General features: G+C 37.7%; 1 protein-coding gene across 1 annotated transcript in view; it reads left to right on the top strand.

The window, feature by feature from the left end:
- The first annotated feature begins 1,624 nt into the window (after positions 1 to 1,624).
- LOC140172580 (uncharacterized) overlaps positions 1,625 to 24,985 on the top strand; it is a 63,581-nt gene continuing 40,220 nt past the window's right edge. Inside the window, 14 exon segments of the mRNA XM_072195721.1 lie at positions 1,625 to 1,723; positions 3,180 to 3,282; positions 3,890 to 3,942; positions 11,201 to 11,341; positions 11,943 to 12,074; positions 12,968 to 13,096; positions 13,515 to 13,640; positions 16,204 to 16,332; positions 17,517 to 17,642; positions 18,799 to 18,912; positions 19,988 to 20,329; positions 20,921 to 21,084; positions 22,413 to 22,617; positions 24,637 to 24,750. Of these exon segments, the coding sequence (XP_072051822.1) occupies positions 1,666 to 1,723; positions 3,180 to 3,282; positions 3,890 to 3,942; positions 11,201 to 11,341; positions 11,943 to 12,074; positions 12,968 to 13,096; positions 13,515 to 13,640; positions 16,204 to 16,332; positions 17,517 to 17,642; positions 18,799 to 18,912; positions 19,988 to 20,329; positions 20,921 to 21,084; positions 22,413 to 22,617; positions 24,637 to 24,750 (1,936 nt within the window). The 5' untranslated portion in view covers positions 1,625 to 1,665.

Genomic DNA, 24,985 nt, shown 5'->3' with positions numbered 1-24,985 from the left:
TAGGGTGCCATCATGGCCATTGCGATATTAAACGGTCTTCAACACAGAAAACGTATCAAGAAATATGTCACGGTCTTGTTTGGCTGTAGACACAGATAACACAGATAGGCATATACTTAAGGGGATACTACACCCCTCGATAAATATGTGTCTATTTTTGCATATATCTCAAAAACTAATAACACAGTGGTAACAAAAGTTATGGTTTTTTTTTTTTGGTTTTTTTTCGGTTCGTTATTTATGATAAGAAATAAGGTACCGATAGGATGTACCTCATTTCGTATATGGAACCGCTTGTCTTGAATCACTGAAAATTTAGTGTAGTAATTCATTGGATTCCTTGCCCCAATAATATACATAACTTTTGTTACCAGTGTGTTATTATTTTTTGAGAAAAATGCAAAAATAGTCACAAATTACCACAGGGGTGTAGTACCCCCTTAATTGAGACATGTCTTCAATAAATGTCTAGATTGACACATCGTACTGTCAGTTTAGACGTAAGAGGGAGATTCTGGGAGATATGATTTGTGACTGGGAAGCGTTTCAAAATTCGACTTTATAACTATGATGTTTTATATTGTGTTTTCTGGTAAGACATATTCTTATTTGTTCAATGCTTTTGTTAAAGATATATCTAATCTGCAAGACACTATTGCTAAGAATATAGGTACGATGCATCAGGATCGTTCATGAATGTCGATTGTAACAGTCAGATCCAAAATAATGTATAGTAGGCCTACTCATTCCATAATATGGAATCCATAATTATATTTCAGTTCCTATCATGTAGGAACCTTGTCCACTCTGCAATTGCTGTAGTGTTGAAGATGTTGGCTCAAAGGTAGTCCGACGAGTAGAACCTTTTTTTCTAAGTTACCAGACTATACTCATTTCACACTATCATCACTATCTGACATGGTGCAAGAAAGACGAACCGCGAAAGTCCAGTGACCGCGCCGCCCCAAAAACGGGGAGGCGCGGTTAGTGTATTTTTGTGGTTAATCTTTCTTGAGCGATCAGAGTTAAAGTATAGTTGGTAACTAAAGAAAAAACAGGTCCTACTCGTCGGACTACTCAAAGGAGCCATTTGGGACGGGGAACAAATCTCTTTATGAAAAAGGACGAGGGGCACACAAATTGGACAGAGTTTTCAAAACGTCAACCTCCAAACGTGCCGACGTCAGCGCGCCACTAAGAAACACCACAGTCATGATTTGCAGAGTAAAAATGTTCCTGATATGAAATAAAATATGTTGAATGAGAAATACATTTTTGGATATGTTATTACAGAACTTATTTATTTAATTGACTATTGCCAAGACACGATTTTAAGTGTGTACTGGTAATTATGGAGTAACTGAGAAACGCATGCACACATTTTAAGGAACTAAAATAGTTTTTGTCTTCATAAAGAAACTGTTTGCTCGCAGCAAAGTAGTAATTGCGTTTTTAATCTTCTTTAATTTTACAGAGGTGTAGTTTCTCAACCAAGCACTTTGACACCAAGACGCACCAAAACCAGACATCGTTACTCCACTCAAGAAAACATCGGTCCAAAAGATGATATCTCAGTCAGATATACGGCCGTAACCAAGACTCGAACGGGCTGGGACGAGTGGAAGAAATCCAGACCCATAACATCAGCACCCTCTACTTCAAGCCATGCCCGTTTACACTTCAATGGTCTTCTTTCTTCCCCTTTTCTCTACTTTGCAAATAGGTATATTTTGTAACCCCGAAGGTTGGGTCCGGGGGTAGGGACCCATCTGCTACCATGGCTACTTTCCCATTTTTCCTCCCTCATTGTTTTTGTCTACTTCACCCCATATCATTCCTCATCTCCTCTTTTCTTGTTGTATCTCGTTTCTCTACACATATAGGTTAAATACCACTATTAGGGCCTGGGCGATGCATGGAAATACAAAGATGAATTATTTGTTTGTGTGGCAAAAAGACTGCTTTAAAATCACTGAAATTAACCAATTTATATACCCAAAAAAGTACATTTTGGGTTTTGATGCTTCAAAATGGTGTATTTTCTCTCATTGTATGGCAATTTTACTGTGATATTATCAAAATTCATCCGTGCGGCATCGATTTTTAGTAAATATTCGCCCTACCTATAATTGTAACTTTCAGCTTCGAGGACGCACTGTCATTTTACGGTGTTTACGGTTCACAAGAAAAGTATCATGTCAACTTATGCTGAGTTTTTGATCATTTGGCATCTAAATCATCTAGTTTCACCTGATATTGGTGGTAAGAGTTCTAGATATGAGAAAATTCCTCCCGAAATTAGCCATTTTCCCATTGAAAACCGTGTAATAGATTATTAGTGGTATTTAACCTATATTCCAAATTCACCGATTTTCTTCCAAGCACCATCACCATGATCACATTCCACACACCACTTCACTGACTTCAGAGTGAACATGAACATCATTTTATCAGAATAGTAACATGTTTGTTTTCTTTTTTATCTCGTTTCAGCTACTTTGATATTTTTATATGTTTTGTTTTCTTTTGTTATTCATTATGTTGTTTATTATCATTGTTTATGCGAATGTAACTTGCCGCTAGCTGCCGCGCCGCTGCGATTGCTTCACATTGTATCATAATGCTATTGTATTATCGCTATCAAGCCATGCCATGCCAAATAACTTTTATATAAATGTTGTTTATCTGTAATAATAATTAATAGTTTAAGTTAAGATTACTCAAAGGTAAGACACATTTTATTTGTTTATTTTGCATTTCTTACTTAACTATAATATCTTAAACAATAAATACCGGTACGCGTCTTTAACATATTGATTATAATGTAATATGAAAAATAAATTTTAACGAAATAAAATAAGTTGAAACTTCTTCTTCTTTCTGAAAAACCTAAAAGTTTTCAATTAATAGATTTACAATGTTATGCAACTTTCAAATAGCTTCGAACATTTCAAGTTTTCACTTATTAAGCAATTTCAGGCATTCTTCTGATATTCTTAGAATTCTTATAATAATAATTCTTATCTTATGATAATAAATAAACAGAATAAACAAATATGATAAAACAATATTAATCATTATCTATAATTGTAATATAGTGCAATGAAAGTTGAGTGATTATTATTGAAATTTATTAGAGAAAAGTTGCAATTGATTTTGATTTTCAACTACTACTACAGCGACATTATTAACAACGTCATTACCAACCACACTCTCGGCTGCATGTGCTTCGCACTCCTGTGAGAATGGAGGTACCTGTGATGACAGTGCTGGAGACGGAAGGTATTTATTATTCTTTTGCTTGATTTTGGTTGTATTTGGTATAGGTTGGATTCCGTAGGGAGATTTCTATTGTTTATTAATGTATTATTTTGTTAGCTTGTCTTGTTTCCTGTTTCTATTTATTAAAAGCCAACAGAAAAATAAATTGTTTGCCTCATTTATAACTGCTCATAATGTACGTCCACTTGTTTTGTGACGCACGTTGTTTGTCTTTTTATAAAGCCAGTAAGTTGATTTTTTTTGTCCCAGACATTATTTTCAACAATAGTCTCTAATATTTAATTTTAAACATCATTTTAGCGAACAATTATCAATTAGAAAAAAAGCCATTCATTATGTGTAAAAGCAAGTTGGGTGAAAGGTTTTGAGCAGCGCGTATTATATAATAATTTATCTGGATTGCTTATTGAGAAAAAAAGTTTTAAAAAATATCAACACAAAAATGCTCGCGTTGGGTATTTATTTTTTACTTTTTTTATCCATTAAATTCGAGATAAACTATCATCATTCCATGGGGTGTAAGAATATTAGCCTATCTGTCCAACATGAAACATTCAACGAATCATCTGAATAAATTGTAATAAATAAAACTTAACATTTTTTTCAGCTATGTATGCAACTGTACTGACACGGGATATACGGGACAAAATTGTACTGATGGTAAGTTGGGTTATCTTAATTATGATCGGTCGAAGTTGACAGAAGGTAAAAAAAAAATTGGGGTTTTTTTTCTGGAAACAGTATAAACACTTATAAATCGCGTGATAAACAAAGCCTCTCACGAAAAAATCTGTTACACTTGATAAACTAGGCCTATATAAAGTAGTAATTTCATTTGATCGCTAAGTTTTTCACTTCTGGTGAAAACTTTTTTGTGTGAGCTCCCTCTCGCGCGTGGCATTGTTTTGGAGACGGGCTGAAAATACCCCCAAAGCGCGTAGGATGAAAATTTAATAGGAAGACCATTGAAGATATATGAATGGAAATTATTAAAAGCTGATTTTGTCGATAAATCAGGTAAGATTTGGGGATGAAGATGACCTACCTTGACCTAAGGCGTCGGCACGGATGCTGATGCACTCTGCCTTGCCATCTGATCCATGGTGAATCCATGCCATACCACTCGGTCTTTGGCCATTCTTCCTGCTGCTGCTATGGAGGTGATATTTTTAGCCAAGCAGTCTGTTTTGATAGTGTCCATCCATCTTTTGGGAGGTCTTCCACGTGGTCTTTTTCCATGTACATTGCCCTCTATCACAATTTTGGGGTATCTGTCATTTCGCATTCGCTGAATGTGACCAAAAAGCGGATCCTTTTTGGGTGATTTTATCAATGATTGTGTTGTTCAGTCCAAGTGTGTCCCGTATTATGGTGTTGCGTATTCTGTCCAGTCGTGATACGCCCATGATCTTTCTCAAGCACATAATTTCAAAGACTAGAAGTCGATTTTCGTCTTCTTTCTTGATGGTCCAGGTTTCGGCTCCATACATTAGGATAGATAGTACTAGGACTCTGTATAGTTCAATTTTGGTGGCCTGTTGAATGTCCTTTGCATTCCATATGCTATGAAGTCTTTGGACTGCTCCTAGAGCTTTTCCTATTCTGTGTTTGATGTCTTCTCTGCTTGTGCCCTTCTGAGATATGGTGCCTCCCAGGTACACAAACTCATCCACTTGCTTGAGCAGATTACCATTAATGTTGATGTTAAGGTTGACTTTTTGGCTGCTGATAACCTGTACTTCGGTTTTACCAATATTGATCTTCAGTCCGAGGTTCGAGCTGCTACGAAAGACGTTGTCCACTGCAGTCTGCAGGTGACTAGCAGAGTCAGCTAGCAGCACAATGTCATCGGCGATGCGGAGTTTTGAGATCATATGTCCCTGGATCAATATTCCTATGTCGGTGTCATGGGTTGCGTACAGCATAACAAGTTCAAGAAGTATGTTGAAGAGTTGTGGGGATATCACACACCCTTGCCGCACTCCCACTATTGTGTGAAACCACTCAGTCAGGTCGCCATTCACACGCACAGCACTGTTTGATATACTGTATAGTGCTTTGAGGAGCCTGATGATCTTACTTGGGAAGCGAAGAATCCCATTGCTTTCCACAGCCCATCCTGCCATATGGTGTGAAGGCCTTTTCAAAGTCAATGTAGCAGCAATACAGGTTCTTGCCTTTCTCAAGGAATTTCTCTGCGATTTGGCGTAAGGTGAAAAGTTGGTCGACTGTTGATCTTCCAGGTGAAAGCCAGCTTGGGATTCTGAGATGACCTCCTCTGCTTTTTTCATGATTCTCGTTGTAGAATGGTGGTGAACACTTTCCTGCATGGCTCAGTAGGCTGATGCCCTGTAGTTTGCACAGTCTAGCTTGTCTTTTTTCTTGAATATGGGTGTTATTACGGCCTTTCCCCAGTCCTCTGGGAAGACTTCATTCTTCCATATTTTGTTGCACAGCCGGTGCAGGATTTTGACACCTGCTTCACCCGATGCCTTAAGCTCTTCAGCTGTCACGTTGTCATATCCAGGTGCTTTGCCATCAGATAGCTTTTTTATGGCACTGGTAATCTCATCCTTCAGAATGTCTGGCTCCTCTTCTGTGCTTGGCATTTGTGGGATGCTGTTTACTATCTCTTCATTAATAGGGTTTTGGTTGTTGTAAAGTTGTTCATAATTTTCTCTCCATCGGTTTTTCACATCTTGAAGTTCAGTTAGTATCTTTCCTTCTTTGTTCTTTACAGTCTGCATTTTGGTGGTTGGTTTGTTAGTGATTTTCTTTATTGTAGAATACACCTCTTTTGACTTGGCAGCCTGGTGTGCATTCTCTACATTTCTGCATAGGTCTTTCAGCCAAATGTCTTTGCAGCCTTTGGTTTTCCGTTTGATTTCCCTAGTGAGGTAGTTGTACCTTGTCTTTTTTTTTTTTTTTATCAGTTTCTCCTGCTTGACCTTTGAACGTTCTTCACTTAAACTGATGACCTCCTCGCTTATCCAGGGTTTAGGCTTTTGAGCCTTTTTGTTTCCCAGTATCTTCTTTGATGTGTTGCTGAATGCTGTTTTTATTGCTTCCCATGAGTCATTGATGTCAGTGTCTTCATCGTCAAGCAATGGGGCAAAGCTACCCCCAATTTCGACCTCATATCTCTCTCTTGTAGCTTGAGTCTTGAGTTTGAAGACATCATATCGCTTGGGATATTTTGGTTTAGGTTTAGTCTTGAATTTCAGTTGGATGTTTGCTAGTACAAGTTGGTGGTCGGATCCACGTCAGCACTTGGAAAGCTCCTTGAGTTTGTAATGCATCCTTTCCATTTGCTGCTGATCATAATAAAGTCAATTTTATTATGAGTTCTTTGATCAGGGGATTCCCATGTCCATTGTCTGCTGGCTTTGTTTTGTTTGAACATAGTGTTGGTGAGGCACAGATTGTTTGTGGCGCAGAAAGTTAACAGCTTTTCACCTCTGGCGTTTATGTTCCCATATCCATAGTTCCCCATTACATTTGCCCATTCTGAGTTGTTGTCTCCTACTTTGGCATTGAGGTCCCCATTACCATTAGAATGTCTTTTTTGGGCGTTTTGTTTATTTCATGTTGTAGTTGGTCGTAGAATTCGTCACGCTGTTTTCAGTATCTGCAGTATTGGGTGCATATACTTGGATGATGGTGATTGCTCCGTCTTAGTTTGAAATCTTGCAGACATTATTCTTGCTGAGATGGGGTTGTAGCCTAGGAGGGCATTTTGTGCCTGTTTGTTGAGAATCAGAGCGACTCCTGCTCTGTGGATGGTATCATTTCCTGTGCAAAGGATTTTATAGCCTTCCATGGTTAATTCGCCAGAGTCTGTCCAATGCGTCTCAGCAATTCCCAGTATTTCCCATTTAAAGTTTTTCATTTGATTAAGTAGTATTTCCAGGTTCCCTGGTTGATACAGTGTTCTAACATTCCAGGTCCCGATTCCAATACTTGTTTTTGTAGTTAGTAGTGCCACTCTTTCCTTTGGTGTATCAGCAACAACCCGTCTAATTGGGAGTCGGCTTGGTGTTGGTCCCGCTGGGAGAACCATCAAACCTTCCGATTGGCTTTAGGGCTGCAGCGTCATGGTGCTCTGTCCTTTGTAGGCCCATTAGAAGAAGTGGCGGGTTAGTAGTTTCAGGGCTTTAACCCTGGTGCTGTTTTGGTTCTTCATCATGAATCAGTTCCACTCATATGTAAGCTAGGCGGGTGAGTAATCCTCTCCTAGCCACCCTGGTCTGTCCGCCACCAACTGAACAAGTCAGTTGGCTCACAACCCCGCCACTTGAAGGTAGACCAGGGCGTTTACCCGTTATCTCACAAGTCGGTCGTCCCCTCACACTACATGCTACACTACTGTCTAAACTATCTACATGCTACATGCAAGATGCTACCAGGGACGGTCTCCTCCTTGTATGGTCCATCATAACAAGTATGATAAGAGACTACAGGCTTTTAGGGGGTCTTTTAGGGGGATGAAGATGTCCTTGCATTAATTAAATATATCTTGCATATGATTTGTCAAAATTAAACTGTGACAATTCTCAAAAAAACTAACAATTTTGTTTGCAAATTTAAGCTTACTCAAGTTGTAGTATTACTAGTAATATACCTGATCTCATGTACCAATACCTTGTGTATTGGTACATGATTCAGCAGTATACTTCAGCAATAGCGAATAAGTGGTCGTTTTTACTCTTTTCAAAAGCGTCACATGTACACCAAATACAGCCCCGAAATGGTCTACTTTTAGCGTGCCTTAACTCCGAAACAGTTTAGTCAAAGTTAAAAATCGATCCCCAACCCTTTGCTTACCTTGGGCGAATTTGCAGTATTTTCCGCTAGCTCCGTGTTGGAAAATGTCCGGTACTGCCGGTACAAACATAGAAATGGCCACATTTGCTTCAGTCCTGGTATGAATATTTCTTCCGTACTCCCATGGTTCCAACGTGGGCATCACGATGATTGTCTCCTACTCAATCTGATTGTTTCGTCCTGACGCGCATTGCGTCGATCCTAAAAGTGAGGACAGCGTGAGCTCTTACCTGCGTAAAAGTCTGTTCGACAAAGGCAATAAGGGTGATTGACAGCGCCGTTCATTGGGCGGAGCCATTACGGCCTGACAGCAGACAGGTTGCGCTGTTCTCTGACCTTGACTGTTCGTCACGTAGACATACCGTGACCTGGGTACACGTACAAAGCTGGGGGATGCGACTGAGGCCGCCATTTTGACACGCGGTATCAACTCTTCAGAAAAATTACTTTTGGTGACGTTTTATATCAAACAATTTTCGATAACGGATTTCTACTAGGATTTCATTTTTTTATTAATGAAGGTGCATGTAGTTTTGAGGAATAACACGGGATGTTTCGAGTTTTATTTCAACTGGTGGTGTAGGAAGGTGAGTGAATTCGTGAATGAGGCCGGGGATTGAGGTTTCGTTGCTTCAACGATCCGATAGTAGGATACGAATCGTAGGCTAAAACTGTCTAATGACGCCATGTTTATATGAAAACATTAGCTGTTGCGAGGTCAGTGTCGTTGAATTCGTTACCTAAATTCCTTTCAGGATATTCTGATTTCACTTATTTATGATGTGTACGAAAATTCACCATATAAACTCAAAAGTGTGAATGCAAGCTGTTATTGCTGACAATAGAAACATTGTTGCAAAGTCATTAAAAACAGGTATGTATTACAGACGTTCTTTGGCCGAAACGAGATACAGGCCAGTTAGGCAGTCTATACTAGTAACATATGGACATGGTAACTACAAATTTCGAACGTTTGAGATCTTCTCAAGTTGTAGCAGGTGCCATAGGGTGTCTTCAGTGTTAATTGTTTTTTATTATAAATGTCACAAAATATTAATATTGACAATAATTAACAACCTGTTTGACCTCACCATTGCTCACGTCACCTGTGTTTTCAAATGATGATCATATTTTGTGGTGAAAAATGATTACAAATGTGTAATTTGCAATCATTTTTGGAGCAACGATTTCTTTGTACCAACGACTAAGTATGTATGGAAATGCATATTTATGATATTAAACACATATAAACACATACAATGATACACAGCACCTGTTGAAACTCCCGGTCAGAGCTTACTCATACTTTTACAGAATATCATCAATTGGTTATAAGCTTTACATCTGGATTCATGTATTACCACACCATTATAATATTTTGCAGATTTCTTTAAATTACAAATTAAGCGAACTGCATTAACTGTCCAGGACATATTATTTTCCACAGGGATCTATGCACACGCTCGACGTCTGTTGCAGGGTTCCCGCTAGGGCCAAATATTACGGGGTCCATTTGGACCCCATAATCTGCAAAATTTGAAAATTGTGGGGTCCCAAACAATTTTTGGGGTCTCTAGGCACAAATTCTCACATGTTAGTCTCAAATGATGGGGTTCAGGTGGACCCCATATAATTTAAAAAAATTTAAAAATATGGAGTTCATTATAATTTTGCTGTGCTAAAGACCCCAAAACACAGTGTAGTGGGCACCCTGGTCTGTCGTCGTGGGCAGTGTTCGAAATAAGCACTTATCCTCTTGTCCTCTTGTCCAAAAATCACTGGGGACAACCATGTTGAGCTATGTACTTATCCCCTGGACAACCAATATATTTTACCTCCATAAGTATGACACATATTGGGGACAACCAAAATGTATTGAGGACAAGAAGAATTCATGCTTTAGTTATCCTCGGGATAACCTCCATATTTTCCTTATTTCGGACACTGGTCGTGGGCGAATACGCGATGGTTAACGCATGTATTGTACCTGATATTTCAGCATGTGTTTGCTCCACGCATGAACCACCAACGCAATGTGATTAGGCCTATCCATATGTGGTCTGCACTTTAATAACGGAAGGAAAGAAAGAACCTAGCACATGTTGTTGCAACATATTTTTACAGTCGCTTGAGTACAGTGAATATCTGAATACAAGGTTTGTTTAGAAATACTTGCAATTCCGGTGTTATGTTTCCATGGCTCACAATTACCCCGTTTACTTTGGGCAAAAGTCGTAATCGACTTAAGGGAACTGGAATGAGCGTTTTGAGCATTTCGACAGCATTTTTTGTGGGACATGAGAGCACATCAGACCTATCGAATTGCATTCTGAATACGAAGAATGTCTTTCTGGTATCAACTAATTATCATTTTATGAAATTCACGATATAATACAAATTTTATGACAATTTTTTTTTTTTTTTTTGATCGTCGGCTTTTCATCCCACCTACATACACATACACTTTAGGTTTATAAAGTTTACTTCGAGTACCGTACTGTTAAATATCAAAAATATCAATTTTTAATGATTTGCCTAAAAATGTGTATTACATTGTGAATTTCAAAAAATCAAAATTATTTGATATCAGAAGGCCATTCTTCGTATTCAGAATGCAATTTGGTATGTCTGATATGCTCTAATGTCCCACAATAAATACTGTCCAAACGTTCATTCCCCTTAAGCTGTATTTTGAATTACGACAGAATATTAATTCGTTTGGTGGATGTTTACACTACATTGGCTGAATTCAATTCCAAATTTGCATTCGCGAATATCGACTTTGTTTGGTACCAGTGGTTACGGCAGGTAAATACGAATTCAACAACGTGTTTGTTTACATTAGCAAAAAGTCGTAATTAATGACGACTTATTCAAATTCACTTCAAATGAATGATGATACAAGTCATCATTGGAATTACGACTTTTGAATTACGATTTTAAGACTGTACCTGTTTACTCTTGATAAGAATTAAGTCGATTATGACTTTTGCCCAATGTAAACGGGGTAAATGATTCCTGTGATAGACTATTTGTTTTAAGTATCAACTATGGAGTAACATTATTACAAGCAAAAATAATTTCTATGTTTCAGATATTGATGAATGTAACGACAATACACACAATTGTGACGTGTCAATAGCAACATGCAATAACACCGGTGGCAGCTTTGAGTGTGTGTGCAACCAGCAAGGATTTGGTGGAGATGGCACTGCAAGTGGAACAGGCTGTTCAGGTAATGGCTAAATCCAGGGCCCAGTGATTTATGTCAAAAAAATTGCAAATTGCACGGATTGTACAGAAAAAAATATGCACATGTTCCATACACAATCAGACTCAGAGTAAATTTCAAATGTAGTGCTTTCACATGACACTTTTTGACAAATCATGACACACTGTGTGATTTTCAATGAAGGGTTGTGAGGGGTAATATTGATATTAAGAATTACTTTTGATGGTGTGTGTCCCCCCCCCATCATTAAAAACACTACCCCATTTCTAAGATTATTTTTGCCTTAAATTGTTATTTTGGGGTGACTTTTCAAAACGTAAACCCATTTCTAAGGATGCTTTGTAACAATCTATATACCCCACTTTTTCATTTTTTATGGTTGATTTATCAAAAGATGGACCTATCTACAAATTTGTTGTGAAAAACAAACACATCCCTGTATACTTCAACATGGTAGTACCCTCTCCCCAACCCCAGACTCGGAGTGCATGGTGGGGGAGTGACTGAAATATCTCTGTGAGACAGGAAAATAAGAAACCACCAATCATGCCAATGAAGATGTTTGTTCATAATTTTTCTGAACTTATTTGTCTATATTCTATAGATATAGATGAGTGTAATGAAGGTACAGACTCATGCGACACATCAAGTTCCACCTGCGTTAACTTGGTTGGCTCTTACAACTGTAGTTGCAACTCTGGTTATGAGGCTGCTGGTGATGGCATCACATGCAATGGTAAGTAGCGAACTAAGGCTAAGGAAATAATTGCTTGTTCGTCCACTCAACCTCTCCAGGAGGCAAGTCCATGGAAGACCAGAGGGATGCTTAAAAGTCTCTCTGAATATGGAGTATGGACCCAGAGTTAATAAAAGAAGAAATAAACAAACAAACAAACAGGGTCAGCTCGGTAGGATTTTGTAAACAAAGATGACATCCAAAAGCATGCTTAATATTATATATCATTTCAAAGTAGTTTAGAAATGTTTAAAAAAGTGTTTGTTTTTTACAATTTAGGATCTCAAAATGTTGAAAACAAACCCAAACCCAAATACCTTTTACAGAATGTATCAAAGTAAAAACTTTTGTCCTGATTTCGGTAGAATGGGGGCCTAGGGGCTCACACTTCATTTAAAAAAAAATCAACTTAGCGGTGGTTTACAAGTAGCCTATCAGCAATTCAACTTGTCCACTGTATTTTTATAACCAGGACAGGTATCAATACCAAGGTCCCATTCCACAAAGACTAACAGTTTACACATGCTATGTTGAAAGTTCGCTATGTCGAAGGCACACTGTGTCTAATATGAAAAAAGGATGTCAAATTATGTATCATATTCTACATAGCGAACCTTATGTATATTTGACACATCAAACCTTTGACATAGCAAACTTCATATTCTACATACATTTGTAGTGAACCTTATGCCAAATTCAACATACCAAGCTTCAAAATGACCAAAGACCTTCTTTGCTTCAACATAGCACAACATGACAAACCGTCACCATAGCAGTTGATCCTAAGTTTGACTTTTAGTACTCAAGAAAAATCATAAATCTTAAACAGGTACATGTAAACATTTGTTTTTAACTTTCATGACTTACCACTGACCATTGCTTTTGTTTCTTAGATATTGATGAATGCACAAAAGGGACTGATAATTGCCTGAATGAGTTAGGCGTCTGCACCAATGCAGCTGGGTCTTTCTCTTGTGATTGTGCAGATGGATACACCGGGGATGGCACTTCCAGCTGTACAGGTCAGTATATAATCAAATCCCTGGGTGAATACATGTTGTCGCTTGAGTAAATAACTTGGACGAGGGGGCTATTCACTCAAGAATATCTTTAACCAACTCATCACACCCTCTACGGTAGTTGCCTGTAAAAGGAAACAGTCAGGTGTGATGGGTTGCCAGTATGTGACACCTCTAGTGGTGAAACATCACTAAAAATGTGACTCCAACATCTTCATTCTTCTTGGAATTGTGCGAAAGAACTGATTTCACAAAGTAGTGAATGGGTTGTATGCTGTGCCCCAAGCATATCATTAGTCCAGTTGCTAACCTTTATTTATAATCATTGCGTGTCACATCATATATACTACATGCCTTCATTAGTTTCAATCCCAAACATATTCATCATTACTTTTCCATTGTTTTCCTAAAATAATTGCAGATATTGATGAATGCTCTGATGGGACAGATGATTGCCACTCATTTCTTGCATCATGCACAAACACAATAGGAGGCTACAATTGCACCTGTAATGATGGCCTGTTTGGTAATGGCATAATATGTTTAGGTAAGTTTTTTTTTAATGTAATGATGGCCTGTTTGGTAATGGCATAATATGTTTAGGTAAGTTGTTTTTTATGTCAAGGCATATCAAGGCAATAACTGTTTTCGTTGTGGTAAAGCCGACTTGTTGGTGCATAGATAGTGGTTTACCTCTTTTTGAAGCCGCCCTGTTTCACATTTCTTGCATAGTGAGGCGCTCCGAAGCATGTTCCGTGTGCGAGCTATTGATGGAATGAATTCTTTTCATCACTAAAACAGTTTGATCTTGGAATTTGAACTGCAAGGTTGTGAGATCCAATAGAGTGGTGGAGATGAGGATCAAGCTTGAGCTGGCCTGGTAGTAGTTGGCACATGTGCTTTGGTGCATACTTCTTTAGGCTACAGATGCACTGTTTGTATGCTTGTTTGTATGTTTTCACATGTAAGATTGGACTTTTTATGAGTACAAGTACATGGTTGTGAGTACAAGTGCTTTGTCATGAGTACGAATATGGTATAATGACCAACCTTGATTACAAGTACTTTGGCTTAAATATGAGTAAAATTAAGTACTTGAATCTGAGTATGTGTACAGCAATTGTAAGTGTGTATGAGTACAATCCTTGAGTACTATGTGTCTCATGTCTGATCAGTCTGTTTTACCTTCCCTTCATTGAAGAGCCTTTCATAATTACTCAACACATTGGCATTGTCATGACTTGATATCAACTTGCTATTGCCTCTCCCCACCCAGGTGTATAATTGGGAACCAACTTTATTCAATGCTGGGAAGGTAACAGACTCGCTATAGAGGAGTTGTAATGATCTCCCTGCAGTAACATCAGGGTTTCAAATCCGACGCGAACCCGCGAACCGGTTCGCGTGAAGGTTCTCGCCGGGTTGCAACTGGGCGAACCAAAATTGGTTCGCGCACAAGCTTGGAAGTCTAAGATCACATTTTGTGTTATTTTTACCTTTTTTACTGCAACGGAAATATGATTTAATAATCTCATTAATCCATGAATATAATTCTGAAATGTTGGGGGAAAAAGACAAAGTTTTCATCATTTTAGCTGTCGATTACTTTATATTGTACGATCACGTACAGAGCATGAAAGTTTCGCCCTGGCCTGTGTTTACAACCCACCATCCCATAATAATAGATATGACCTCGCTAGTAATAAAAGCATCTATGTCATTGGGTAAATCACTTTCATCTTACGTATTTCCACCAATCACGGCAACTCTTTCTTACCAAAGAGTCGGGTCATATGAATAATTAATCATGACATGAATAATTAATCGCTAAATGGCATCGTCAATTTAAAGCTTATTATATAATTATTACACGCATGTGCTCACCTTAATAACATCATTAGTGCATTAAAAAAATATAATTCTGAAATGTTTGGGGGAAAAGGCAAAGATTTCATCATTTTAACTGTCAATTTATTGTACGATCACGAACAGAAATCACAGTGAGCATGAAATCCATGGCCCATGTAATTTTAGTGTTTATAAACGATCACCCCCATAATAATAGCTGTGACCTTGCTAGTAATGAAAGTCTCCTTCATTGGTTTGTATCACTTTCACTTTGCCTGTTTCCACCAATCACGGCATCTCTTTCTTACGAAAGTATCTGGTAAACATGAATAATTAATCGTAACTTGAATAATTAATCGTCAAATGACGTCGTCATTTATTACACACGTGCTCACCCTTTACCTGATGTACAAAATAATACGTGGAATAAATTTAATTTAATTTAGTTTGCATTTCATTTGAAAAGATATGGTTTAAAATTGCGAATCATATAACAGTACATACAAAAGCTATTTTAAGCAATTTTCAGCGAACATTTAAGGAAATTTGTAATAAATTTAGGTATGAATAGATGTAAATAGATATCAAGTGAAATTAGGGGTATTGCGGTATATGGTATATTTTCATGTTTTGACATCTCTTCATCATGTTCATCGCGTATCTAACAGTAGCAGATTGTGTCATCCGCGGCCTCAAATTCTCCAAAAATAGAACTCAAACGGGTGTAAAACCTTTTAAACTGCACTATATTTAAGACATGAATGTTATGTTGAGGTCTCATTAATGCATGATAGGTAAGTCACAGCGATAGTCGAAGTTTAATAAGCTAAAGAAATTAAAGTTGCTGAGCTTGCTGTGTAGTCAGTATTTTACGTTCGGTAAACTAAAATTACTTTCAGGATTCAAAGTTGGAACAGCTACTTTTAACAAAAAAAAAGATAATCAACTTGGTTTTGTTATTAATAATGTTATAGTAAGTTGCATACAAATTCCCACCTATTTATAGGGTATTATGATTTTACACGGTTTTTTTCTCAATATTTTGCGGGAATCGAAAGCCTGGTTCTGATGAGAACCAAAGGTTCTCGCAAAAAGCCATTTGCGAGAACCTAAACTGGTTCCCGCAATTGATTGCAAATTTGAACCCCTGAACATTATGAGTCTGGCCCAATCACTTTGAATGACAGATGCACTCCAGCCTGTGAACACAAGTTTATCCCTTTTTAATACCATACTTTACCTTTACCTTTTCTCCTACATAGAAACTTTAGATGAATGTTCGCTGGGGATTGACAACTGCGATGGTAATGCGACATGTTTTGACACTGACGACAGCTTCAATTGTATATGTGCTAGTGGATTTGAAGGTGATGGGACTACCTATTGCACAGGTAAATCAACAGTGGCCCTGATTGGTTAATTACATGATATAATAATCTAAGAAACCAATTAAAGTAGAGCTTTTAGATCTGTAAGCAATTTTAAGGTTACTCCCATTCAGCCATACTAACTATTCTTACTATATCTCTGATTGGCTCAATACATGATATAGCCCTCTGTGTTACCAATCAAAATAGTTCTTAGAGGCCAATAATTCAATTGGTAGTGCCCATGGTGTGAAAGACTGTAATAAACACTGCATGAAAAGAAAGATTATGCTTGTTTTCTGCAATTTTGGGTAGTAAAATAATAGTAATGTAGTAAGATGCAGCGAATTTGTTTAGGGTAATATGGAAGCCTGAGGAAAATGCTGTTTGAAAGTTCATACCTGAGCATAATGTCCAATTCAGAATACCAGTGCCCCCCTCCAGGTAAATGCAACCAAATTGAGGGAAATGTTAATGTCCAACTTTGATCCATGACAACTTGAGTTTATTTTTATATTGAGGACTGAGAACCAGAAAGCCGTAACTCACTTTTTAGCCATTTGAGATTTTGTTACCAAAATCCACCCACAGATTCTTAAAACCATCAAGCTTCAACCCAATCAAAGTTCATATTGCAGATATAGAACAATTCTACTTACATTTTGTAGTCACATCTCATTAGAGTAAATTTCAGTTTAGCCAGAAAACCTCAACTGGGAGTTAAGACTTTTTGGCCCTAACTCATATTTGTTTCAAACACTGAGATAAGGCATTCTAGCATGCACAATGTCTAATACCTTTATCATCCTACCCCATGAAAGACACAGTTGGTCCTAATTTGAGCCTATTATAATGTCCCAAACCAACATTATATGAGACATGATCAAGGGGAATGAGTCACATGTCGGCAATCAATTAGACGTTTTTTACATCATTTTCTGGCAGTTTATGAATGCCCTATTTTTTATACAAACCCCATCAAAATCGGACATCTGGTTACCAAGTTATGAGCAATTTATCAATGGCTGAAAACAATATAAAACAAAAGAATTTAAACACTGTTTTTGCCAATATCTCAAAAACAATATTATCAACATCCCGGGGCGACATCCGACTCATTCCTCTTGATCATGTCACATATTGCCGAGCATAATTTTTGCAATCATGTAGTGTTTTCATCATCATTCATTTTTATCTTCATCCATTAGACATTGATGAATGTGACCTAGACTTGGACAATTGTCACCCAGTGTATGCCAACTGTATAAATCTGGCACCTGATTATAGGTGTGCATGCTTCCCTGGGTATAATGGCAATGGAGTCAATTGTATTGGTGAGTACACAACTAAAAGGTAAAGAATAGACCTGGCCTGTAGGGTACTAAAGTTTGGTTTAGGTAAGGATGGGCTGCTGAGAATTTGAAAGTGGTCCCATCCATATACCGAATATATGGACTCATCACTATATCAAGAGTCAAATTTTTCTGCCAAATTCGATGCAAATTGCCAAAATATTCGGAAAATTTTGTTATTTTTTGTGACAATTTTGGAAAATTTATACCGAAAATACCTAGAAAGAGGGTCATTGATATACCAAAATGGCATATCGCTGTATGATCTTTCTTCTGAGTACCCTCTTGGGAGACTGGGAGGGAGTTTCTTAGCAGAGGGGTAGGTTTGGTTTTTTTCAGTGCAGCAGATTTAGGTAGCATTTTCAGGCATGTAGCACAAAATCTCCAGATTTATAGATGGTAAAGCAATATTAAAATATTTCCATGGAAATATAGTTGTATTTCTTTTCTACAGAATGTTAGTTATAACTGTCAGATATGCCCCTTTTAATTTTGGCCAGAACAGATGAGGTAACACAAAGAAAATGCCTATTAAATACCAGCAGATATATGTAATGAATGTCACTCGGTCGACCATGAGTTAGGCCATTCCTTGTGATGTGTTATGACCTTCTTGAATGCCATATAGTACAGTGTTATAAATATTGTGTACATGTTTGACTAATATTTCAACCATAATAATTCAATGACGTACTCCATTGTTTAATTCAAAATCCCGGATTTTTGTCACAACTACAGCACCTAAAGCCTTGATTTTTGCATAGTATGTTAGTTTACAAAAAGTATATCACAATCGTGTAAAAATCCTAATTTTAGACAACATTGAGGGCATCCTCTTCAGCAAATGTTACAAAATGTCTATGAAAATTAGAACTTTTAGGAACACTGTAGACTGAATTTTAAAAAGTGGTTTGATTCATATATCCTCTAAACTGACTTCATGAAAAAGATAGTTTTAATTTTTGCTTAGGCATTTCCATTTTATGCTTGAAAATATCCAGGGTTTTTTTCTGGATTTCCTAAACAACAACAACACCACTGCTAAAATAAGTCCCAAAAATATCAAATTGTCACACCCTACAGGAAACAGATTTTATTTTTGTTTAACCTAATGTATTTTGTTTTTTACCAATCACAGAGATCAATGAGTGTGCTGGACAGTTATGTAGCAACAGAGGCACCTGCACAGACCTTGTGAATGATTACAGGTGCAATTGTGATTACAGCTACTGGGGAAAAGATTGTCAATATAGTAAGTGCATTTGTGTGTGTGGGAGGCATTAGCCAGAGGGGTGTCCAGGTGTCATTTGGACACCCTGTTTTCAATTTGGACACCCTAAAATTCTAATTTTTATAATGGAGTGAATAGGAAGTGGAATAAGGTATTTTTAACCATTTTGGACACCCTAAAAACACCCCTCTGGCTAATGCTTTGTGTGTGGGGGAGGGGTGTATGTTTGTAATTACATGTACCTGCAAACCCAAACGAGGACCTACATATGGATACACACATCACTAACGAGGACACACCAGCGACCGTGGATGTTCATGATCTGCTATATATCCAGGACATCGCAAATAACGTAAAAATGCATTTAAAACGGGTCTAGGTATAGGGAGTTCAGGAGGGGCTACGGTTGGATAGGAAGTTGTCTGGTGTTTGTGGGGTAGGTGCGAGGTGTGTCGATTGAAATCGGGTGTGTGCGTCCTCGGTTAGATAGGATTAAATCATATTATGCAGAATGAGGTCCTGGTTTGGAGGTATTTACAAGTAGGGGTGTGTTTGTCAAGAACTGCAAACGATAAAAAATGCTGTAAAAATATCTGGAAAACCAGGACACCCAGGAAATGTGGATGTTCAGGGTTGTCCCTACCTTACCAGGTTATCGTAAACGATATATAAAAACTGCATACACGACTTGTTTGCTAGTGTAGCTGCAGGTCTCCATTGGTTTGTTAGGAGTTAAATAGGTCCACGTTTTGGCACTTAGCTTTGATCCTCGGTTGGATAGGTCCATGGTTGTCAAAAAACTGGGTCCTCAGTTGAAGGTCTGTACTTAAGTAGGGGTGTGTGTAGGGGTGTGGGGTATGTAGGGGTGGTTTTTTAAATGCTGTCAATCAGAGACATGTGAAAAATAGCACATGTAATGGAAACTGTAGTCCGTTTGTGCTTATGTCAACACCAGCAAACAAGGGCACACACATGAAAATTCTATGTAATTGTTGACATATGTGGTAACATAAAAAAATGACGGACATCTGTGGTAACAAAAAAATTACTAACACTTCTATTATTGATTTGTTTTGGTGCGTTTTGTTTCATTCAGATTCACAGTACGACACTATAATATCGCAAGTAGATGGCGCCCTCTATTGGTCGTTCGATGCATTAAACACCACAGGTGATGACAAATACGCCAACCAAAACGTCAATGCAAGTGAATTCAACGGCGACCCTCAGCTGACTACCATCAATGACTATGCCGTGTCAGGCTATGCGGTTCGCACAAGCGGGGCAGACATCACTGACTGTGTGAGCTTTGGGGATTTCTCAGGACACTGTGTGAGCGATCCAGACGTATGTGGCAGCGGGCTGTCGGTGTCATTGTGGATCCGATTGACGCTGACAGAAATCAAAGAATCAGGAACATATTACATTCTTACTTCAGGTAAGGTTGTGCAATGGCAGTGCCAGGGTGGCATGGGGGTAAATGCCCCCCTGTCAGAACTCATTTTACAATTTCTAAACTTTCTGATATCAACAGTATCAAGAACTGGCTCGCATTGTAAATATGCCAAATCATTGGAATGTGTGGGCATTGGTTGGGTCATCAAGACAAATCTCTACATGTTCTTTTAACAGATAAAAGGGAATATATAATAGCCATGTGATCAGACATTTGCAGCTTCTAGATAGGAAATCCTGCCTTCTGGCCTTTATGTACATTTCAACGGAAAGCCAGCATGTGTGACCAGTTTTTGAAGCAAAATGCATCATGGTTTTTTTCAGCTTCATATTGTTATTTTAACACTCTTTCCATGGATAAAATACTTTCAAAATTTAGTTCTTGAAAACATGAAAAAATTAGCATCTCCCATCCCATGTTGGTCATGTGCAATAATTTAGCTAGACATGTATTATTAGTAACTTTGATGATATCTCTCAAAGTTCCTGTTCTGCTTGTGTATTATTTGTGGAACATCACCTACAGTAATAAAGGTTTCATTCTAATTCGACATCAATTACCCACATTTTGCAGGTCCTCCAGATTCTGTTGGTTTTGGCATCTACCGTGGCGCAAAGAAGATTGGTGTCATCCTTGGTGATGGGTCCAATGAATGGAATGTAGAAGTACAGGACATGATCCCAGCTGACTTGTGGAAGAATGTCGGCTTCACCTGGGATGCCACTAAGGGTTTGAAGGTAAGAAAGAAGTTCAGAATTTTTTACTCTGTCTTAAGGGATCTGAAATGAGCGTTTAGAGCGTTTCGACAGTATTTTTTATGGGACATGAGAGCACCACAGACGTATCAAATTGCATTCTGAAGAATTGCATATTGAAGATATGGATTTTTTTCCCAAAAAGACCTAATTTTTTTTTGTTGTTTTTGGAAAAAAAATTCATATATTCAATTTGAAAGGTCATAATTTTCAATTTTTCGTCGGCATTTCATCCCACCTACATACCGTTAAGTATAAATCATCAGATTTATAAAGTTTACTTGAGTACTGTTAAATATCAAAATATCAATTTTAATGATTTGCCATAAAATGTGTATTACATTGCGAATTTCAAAAATCAAAATTATTTGATATCAGAAGGACATTCTTCATTATTCAGAATGTGATTCGATATGTCTGATGTGCTCTAATGTCCCACAATAAATACTGTCCAAACGTTCATACCCCTTCTCTTAAGGGCTCGAATAGCGACATTTTCACATATTTTTTGTTGGACCTAAGAGCACATCAGACATATCGTATTGTATTTGAATACAAGGGTTGTCCTTCTGATATCAATATCCAAGCCCTTAATTTAAATGTTATATGAGTGAATAGCCATACATAGTGGTACATTGGTATCTTGCACCTGGGAGCTGTGATAAAGTGCTCTGAAGGGCCAAGGGTGCAGGTATGGGAGTATATACCACTAAGTAATCAGCCCAATGAAATATACATACAAATGCACATTTTCTTTGCTCATTTTGAGGCCTAGTTTTCAGCTCTTTTTGAAGTATTTTATGATAATCAGTCAATTGCAAATCAATGAAAGTTTAATATATTATGTTACAATGTATGAGTAGATTTCCGATAAACTGCGCCCTCATCGTTTTTGACATGCTCTCAAGACTGCAAACCTGTTTCTGCCCACTTTTGAATTTGCGGACCTATTTCCTTGATTACTGACTTCTTTGGCGATTTAAATTCATGCATAGACTTAACACTTTTATTAAAGCTATAATTCGCTACTCTCTCTGATTATTAGTCCAAAGAGCAGCCCATAATATCTCAAAAAGTTTTGGTATTTTACAAGAACTCATTAGGGTTGCACAAATGGTGCATTGATTTAGTGGTGTGCTCCCGTATGAGCTGCTTCAATATGGTCAGATTTTGGTTTGCACACTACCCAATAACAGATACTTTGACCTTGACCACTCAATATTTCAGTACCACCTGTTACCATGATTCCGCATTTGAGCAATGACTTCCTCCATAACATAATCTTACACCCGCCAACCTCTAACCTACAGTTGTTAATAGATGCACAAGTTGTCGGAGAAGACCTGACTGGTGGCACTAGCTTCCTGGCTCCAATCATAGGTCTACTCACACTAGGATGTCGACATAATGGTGGTGATTTTACTGGTCAATCTACCGGTCTGTTTGATGAGTTAGCCATCTGGCCAACATGGTTTAATGGGTCATATCAGTATGAATGGATGATGGGTGGATGGGGTAAGTTAGAGTCATTGAGTTAAGATTATATGATAATTATATAGAATCATATCGTCAGTAGAGTGCAACACTAATGTAAGTGCAGTAGATGTAATAGCTGCCTTTTGTAAAACACCTACTGTTTGCAGCACAATCCCCTCATCGTGCACATTGTAAAGTGGTGATGTTATGTATACTTTCCTGATGGCTACTAAGCTAACCCCAAGATACCACCTTTACATGTAGTTGGGTGTTTTTTCTAGTGTTATTGGTTAAAAGTAAGTACATTCATTGAAATGTTGCAAATGGCAGCTATTGCATTCTACTGCACTTATGATGGTGTTGCACTCTGCCGACGATATATTTTATAGAATAAGGCTAAATAATAAACAAAAATGATTATGCGGTATGCATTTGCGGTTAATAACTGTGCATCAGTTGTTTGGAAGGGAAATGTAAAAAATCTAAACATTTTGCCTTTGGAACTGAGAAATATTGAACTAATGGCCCTTCAGCAAGTAAAACAGTTCGTCGCCAGAGTGCTACACTATCGTAAGTGACATTTTTGGCCAAAATGAGATTTTGACGAATTATGGAAGGCCATATAAAAGCGCACATTTTAAACTAGGTTTTAAGTTTCAAAATTGCTTAATTATTTTTTAATTAATAAAATAGAATATCGTAAGTGCAATGCAATTTTAAATAATGCATGCAAGACTATCGTATGTGCCACTTACGATAGTCTTGCACGCTAATTCTGTTTTTCATTTTTCTGCAAGACCATCGTATGTGCCACATACGCTACTTTATTGGGCCTAAACAACAAAATCACGGAATGCTATACCATCGTAAGTGCAAAACAGTCTCTAACACATCACTGGTAGTGACGCTGGCGGCTGTATGCGTTGTCATCATGCTGGCTAAGTTCATAGCTCCTGTGACTGGTAATAGAGGCGATAAATCCGGTGTTTTAGTTTTAGATTCATTAATAAATCTTGAGAGATAACATTACGGCAAAAGGTGTCTTGCTGTTGTAAATATTATGTGCCAAAATAAATTAACACTTGTTAAGAAACATAAAATGACAAAATATTGGATATTTGAGCCGATATTACGTATATCCTAATTTAGCAATGAATGCTACACTCTCGTATGTGGCACATACGATAGTGTTGCACTCTACACTTATTTCTATTTGAGTGCAACACTATCAGTATGTGGCACATCACGATAGTGTTGCACTCTACACTCATTTTAATTTGAGTGTAACACTATCGTATGTGGCACTTACGACATCTAAATCAGTAAATAATTCATCGATTTATTAACTTTAACACCATTTATATAGTTTATATTATTAAAATCAAATTGCTTTACATTCCCATGTCATTTTATGGCTACTTGAAACAAATGGCTACGCTAAACACAAAATGCTCCTCCTGTAAAACTGTCCAAACTGCACTTACGATAGTGTAGCACTCTGCCGACGAGTTAACCTACAGCCCTCAAGGATGTCCAAAGCCTTTTTCACGTAAAAATATCATTATGAACATATTATAAAAGTTTGTTATAACAATGGATGCGGGCGGTTAGCCTGTTTGACATTTGCAATGGCCCTCAGATCCAACAAAAAGGTTGGCGACCCCTGTGTTAGTGTAGAAGTTGTAAACTTCTGAGATGATTTGAGAAGGAAACACAGAATGATCTCTCATTACGGCCAGATGTCTATTCTATTCTATTTTTTTTTTCAAACTATGAGTACTTGATTTGTTTTGAGCCTAGGAAAGAAAAATCATCATCTTTGAATAGGATGTGGCCATAACATTAGATACAGGGTTTATGTCCGAAAACCCAACAACTTTAACCCTAACCTTATCCGTAACCTGAATCCTAACATACTGAACCTCATCCCTAATCCGAATCCTAACATAAAATGTCCTAAACCCTTTTTGGACTAATGACCATTCAGACTATTACCATAATGTTAAACTTGATAACCAATAAACCTTAAATCAATAATCTTACTGTTTTCACCTCCAGATCATGATGACTGTGTCATAGAGCCCTGTGTATATGGTGACTGCTTTGATGAAGGTATGGCAGCATATAGATGTGATTGTCATGATGGATACACCGGAACACTGTGTGACATAGGTAAGGAGAAAACCATCCTGCAGATTGCAGGTGGTTTCATCAGCTTGGCCCTCCCATGTTAAAACACTTTATCTCCTATTGCCTTTTGCTTTGGAAGTAGACAGACTAAAATGCAGCTGTATCAAAATGATAGATACCCATGAATTCTTGGTGTTTATTGACAAGCCTGCTTCCTCAATATGCAACATTGGATCATCTTGAAATGCCCAAGATTTATACTAGTTGAATGACCTTT

This window comes from Amphiura filiformis, chromosome 16, assembly GCF_039555335.1.
Source record: "Amphiura filiformis chromosome 16, Afil_fr2py, whole genome shotgun sequence".
NCBI lineage: Eukaryota > Metazoa > Echinodermata > Ophiuroidea > Amphilepidida > Amphiuridae > Amphiura > Amphiura filiformis.
The sequence above is the reverse complement of the archived record's forward strand: the minus strand, read 5'-3'. Positions and strand labels throughout refer to the sequence as shown.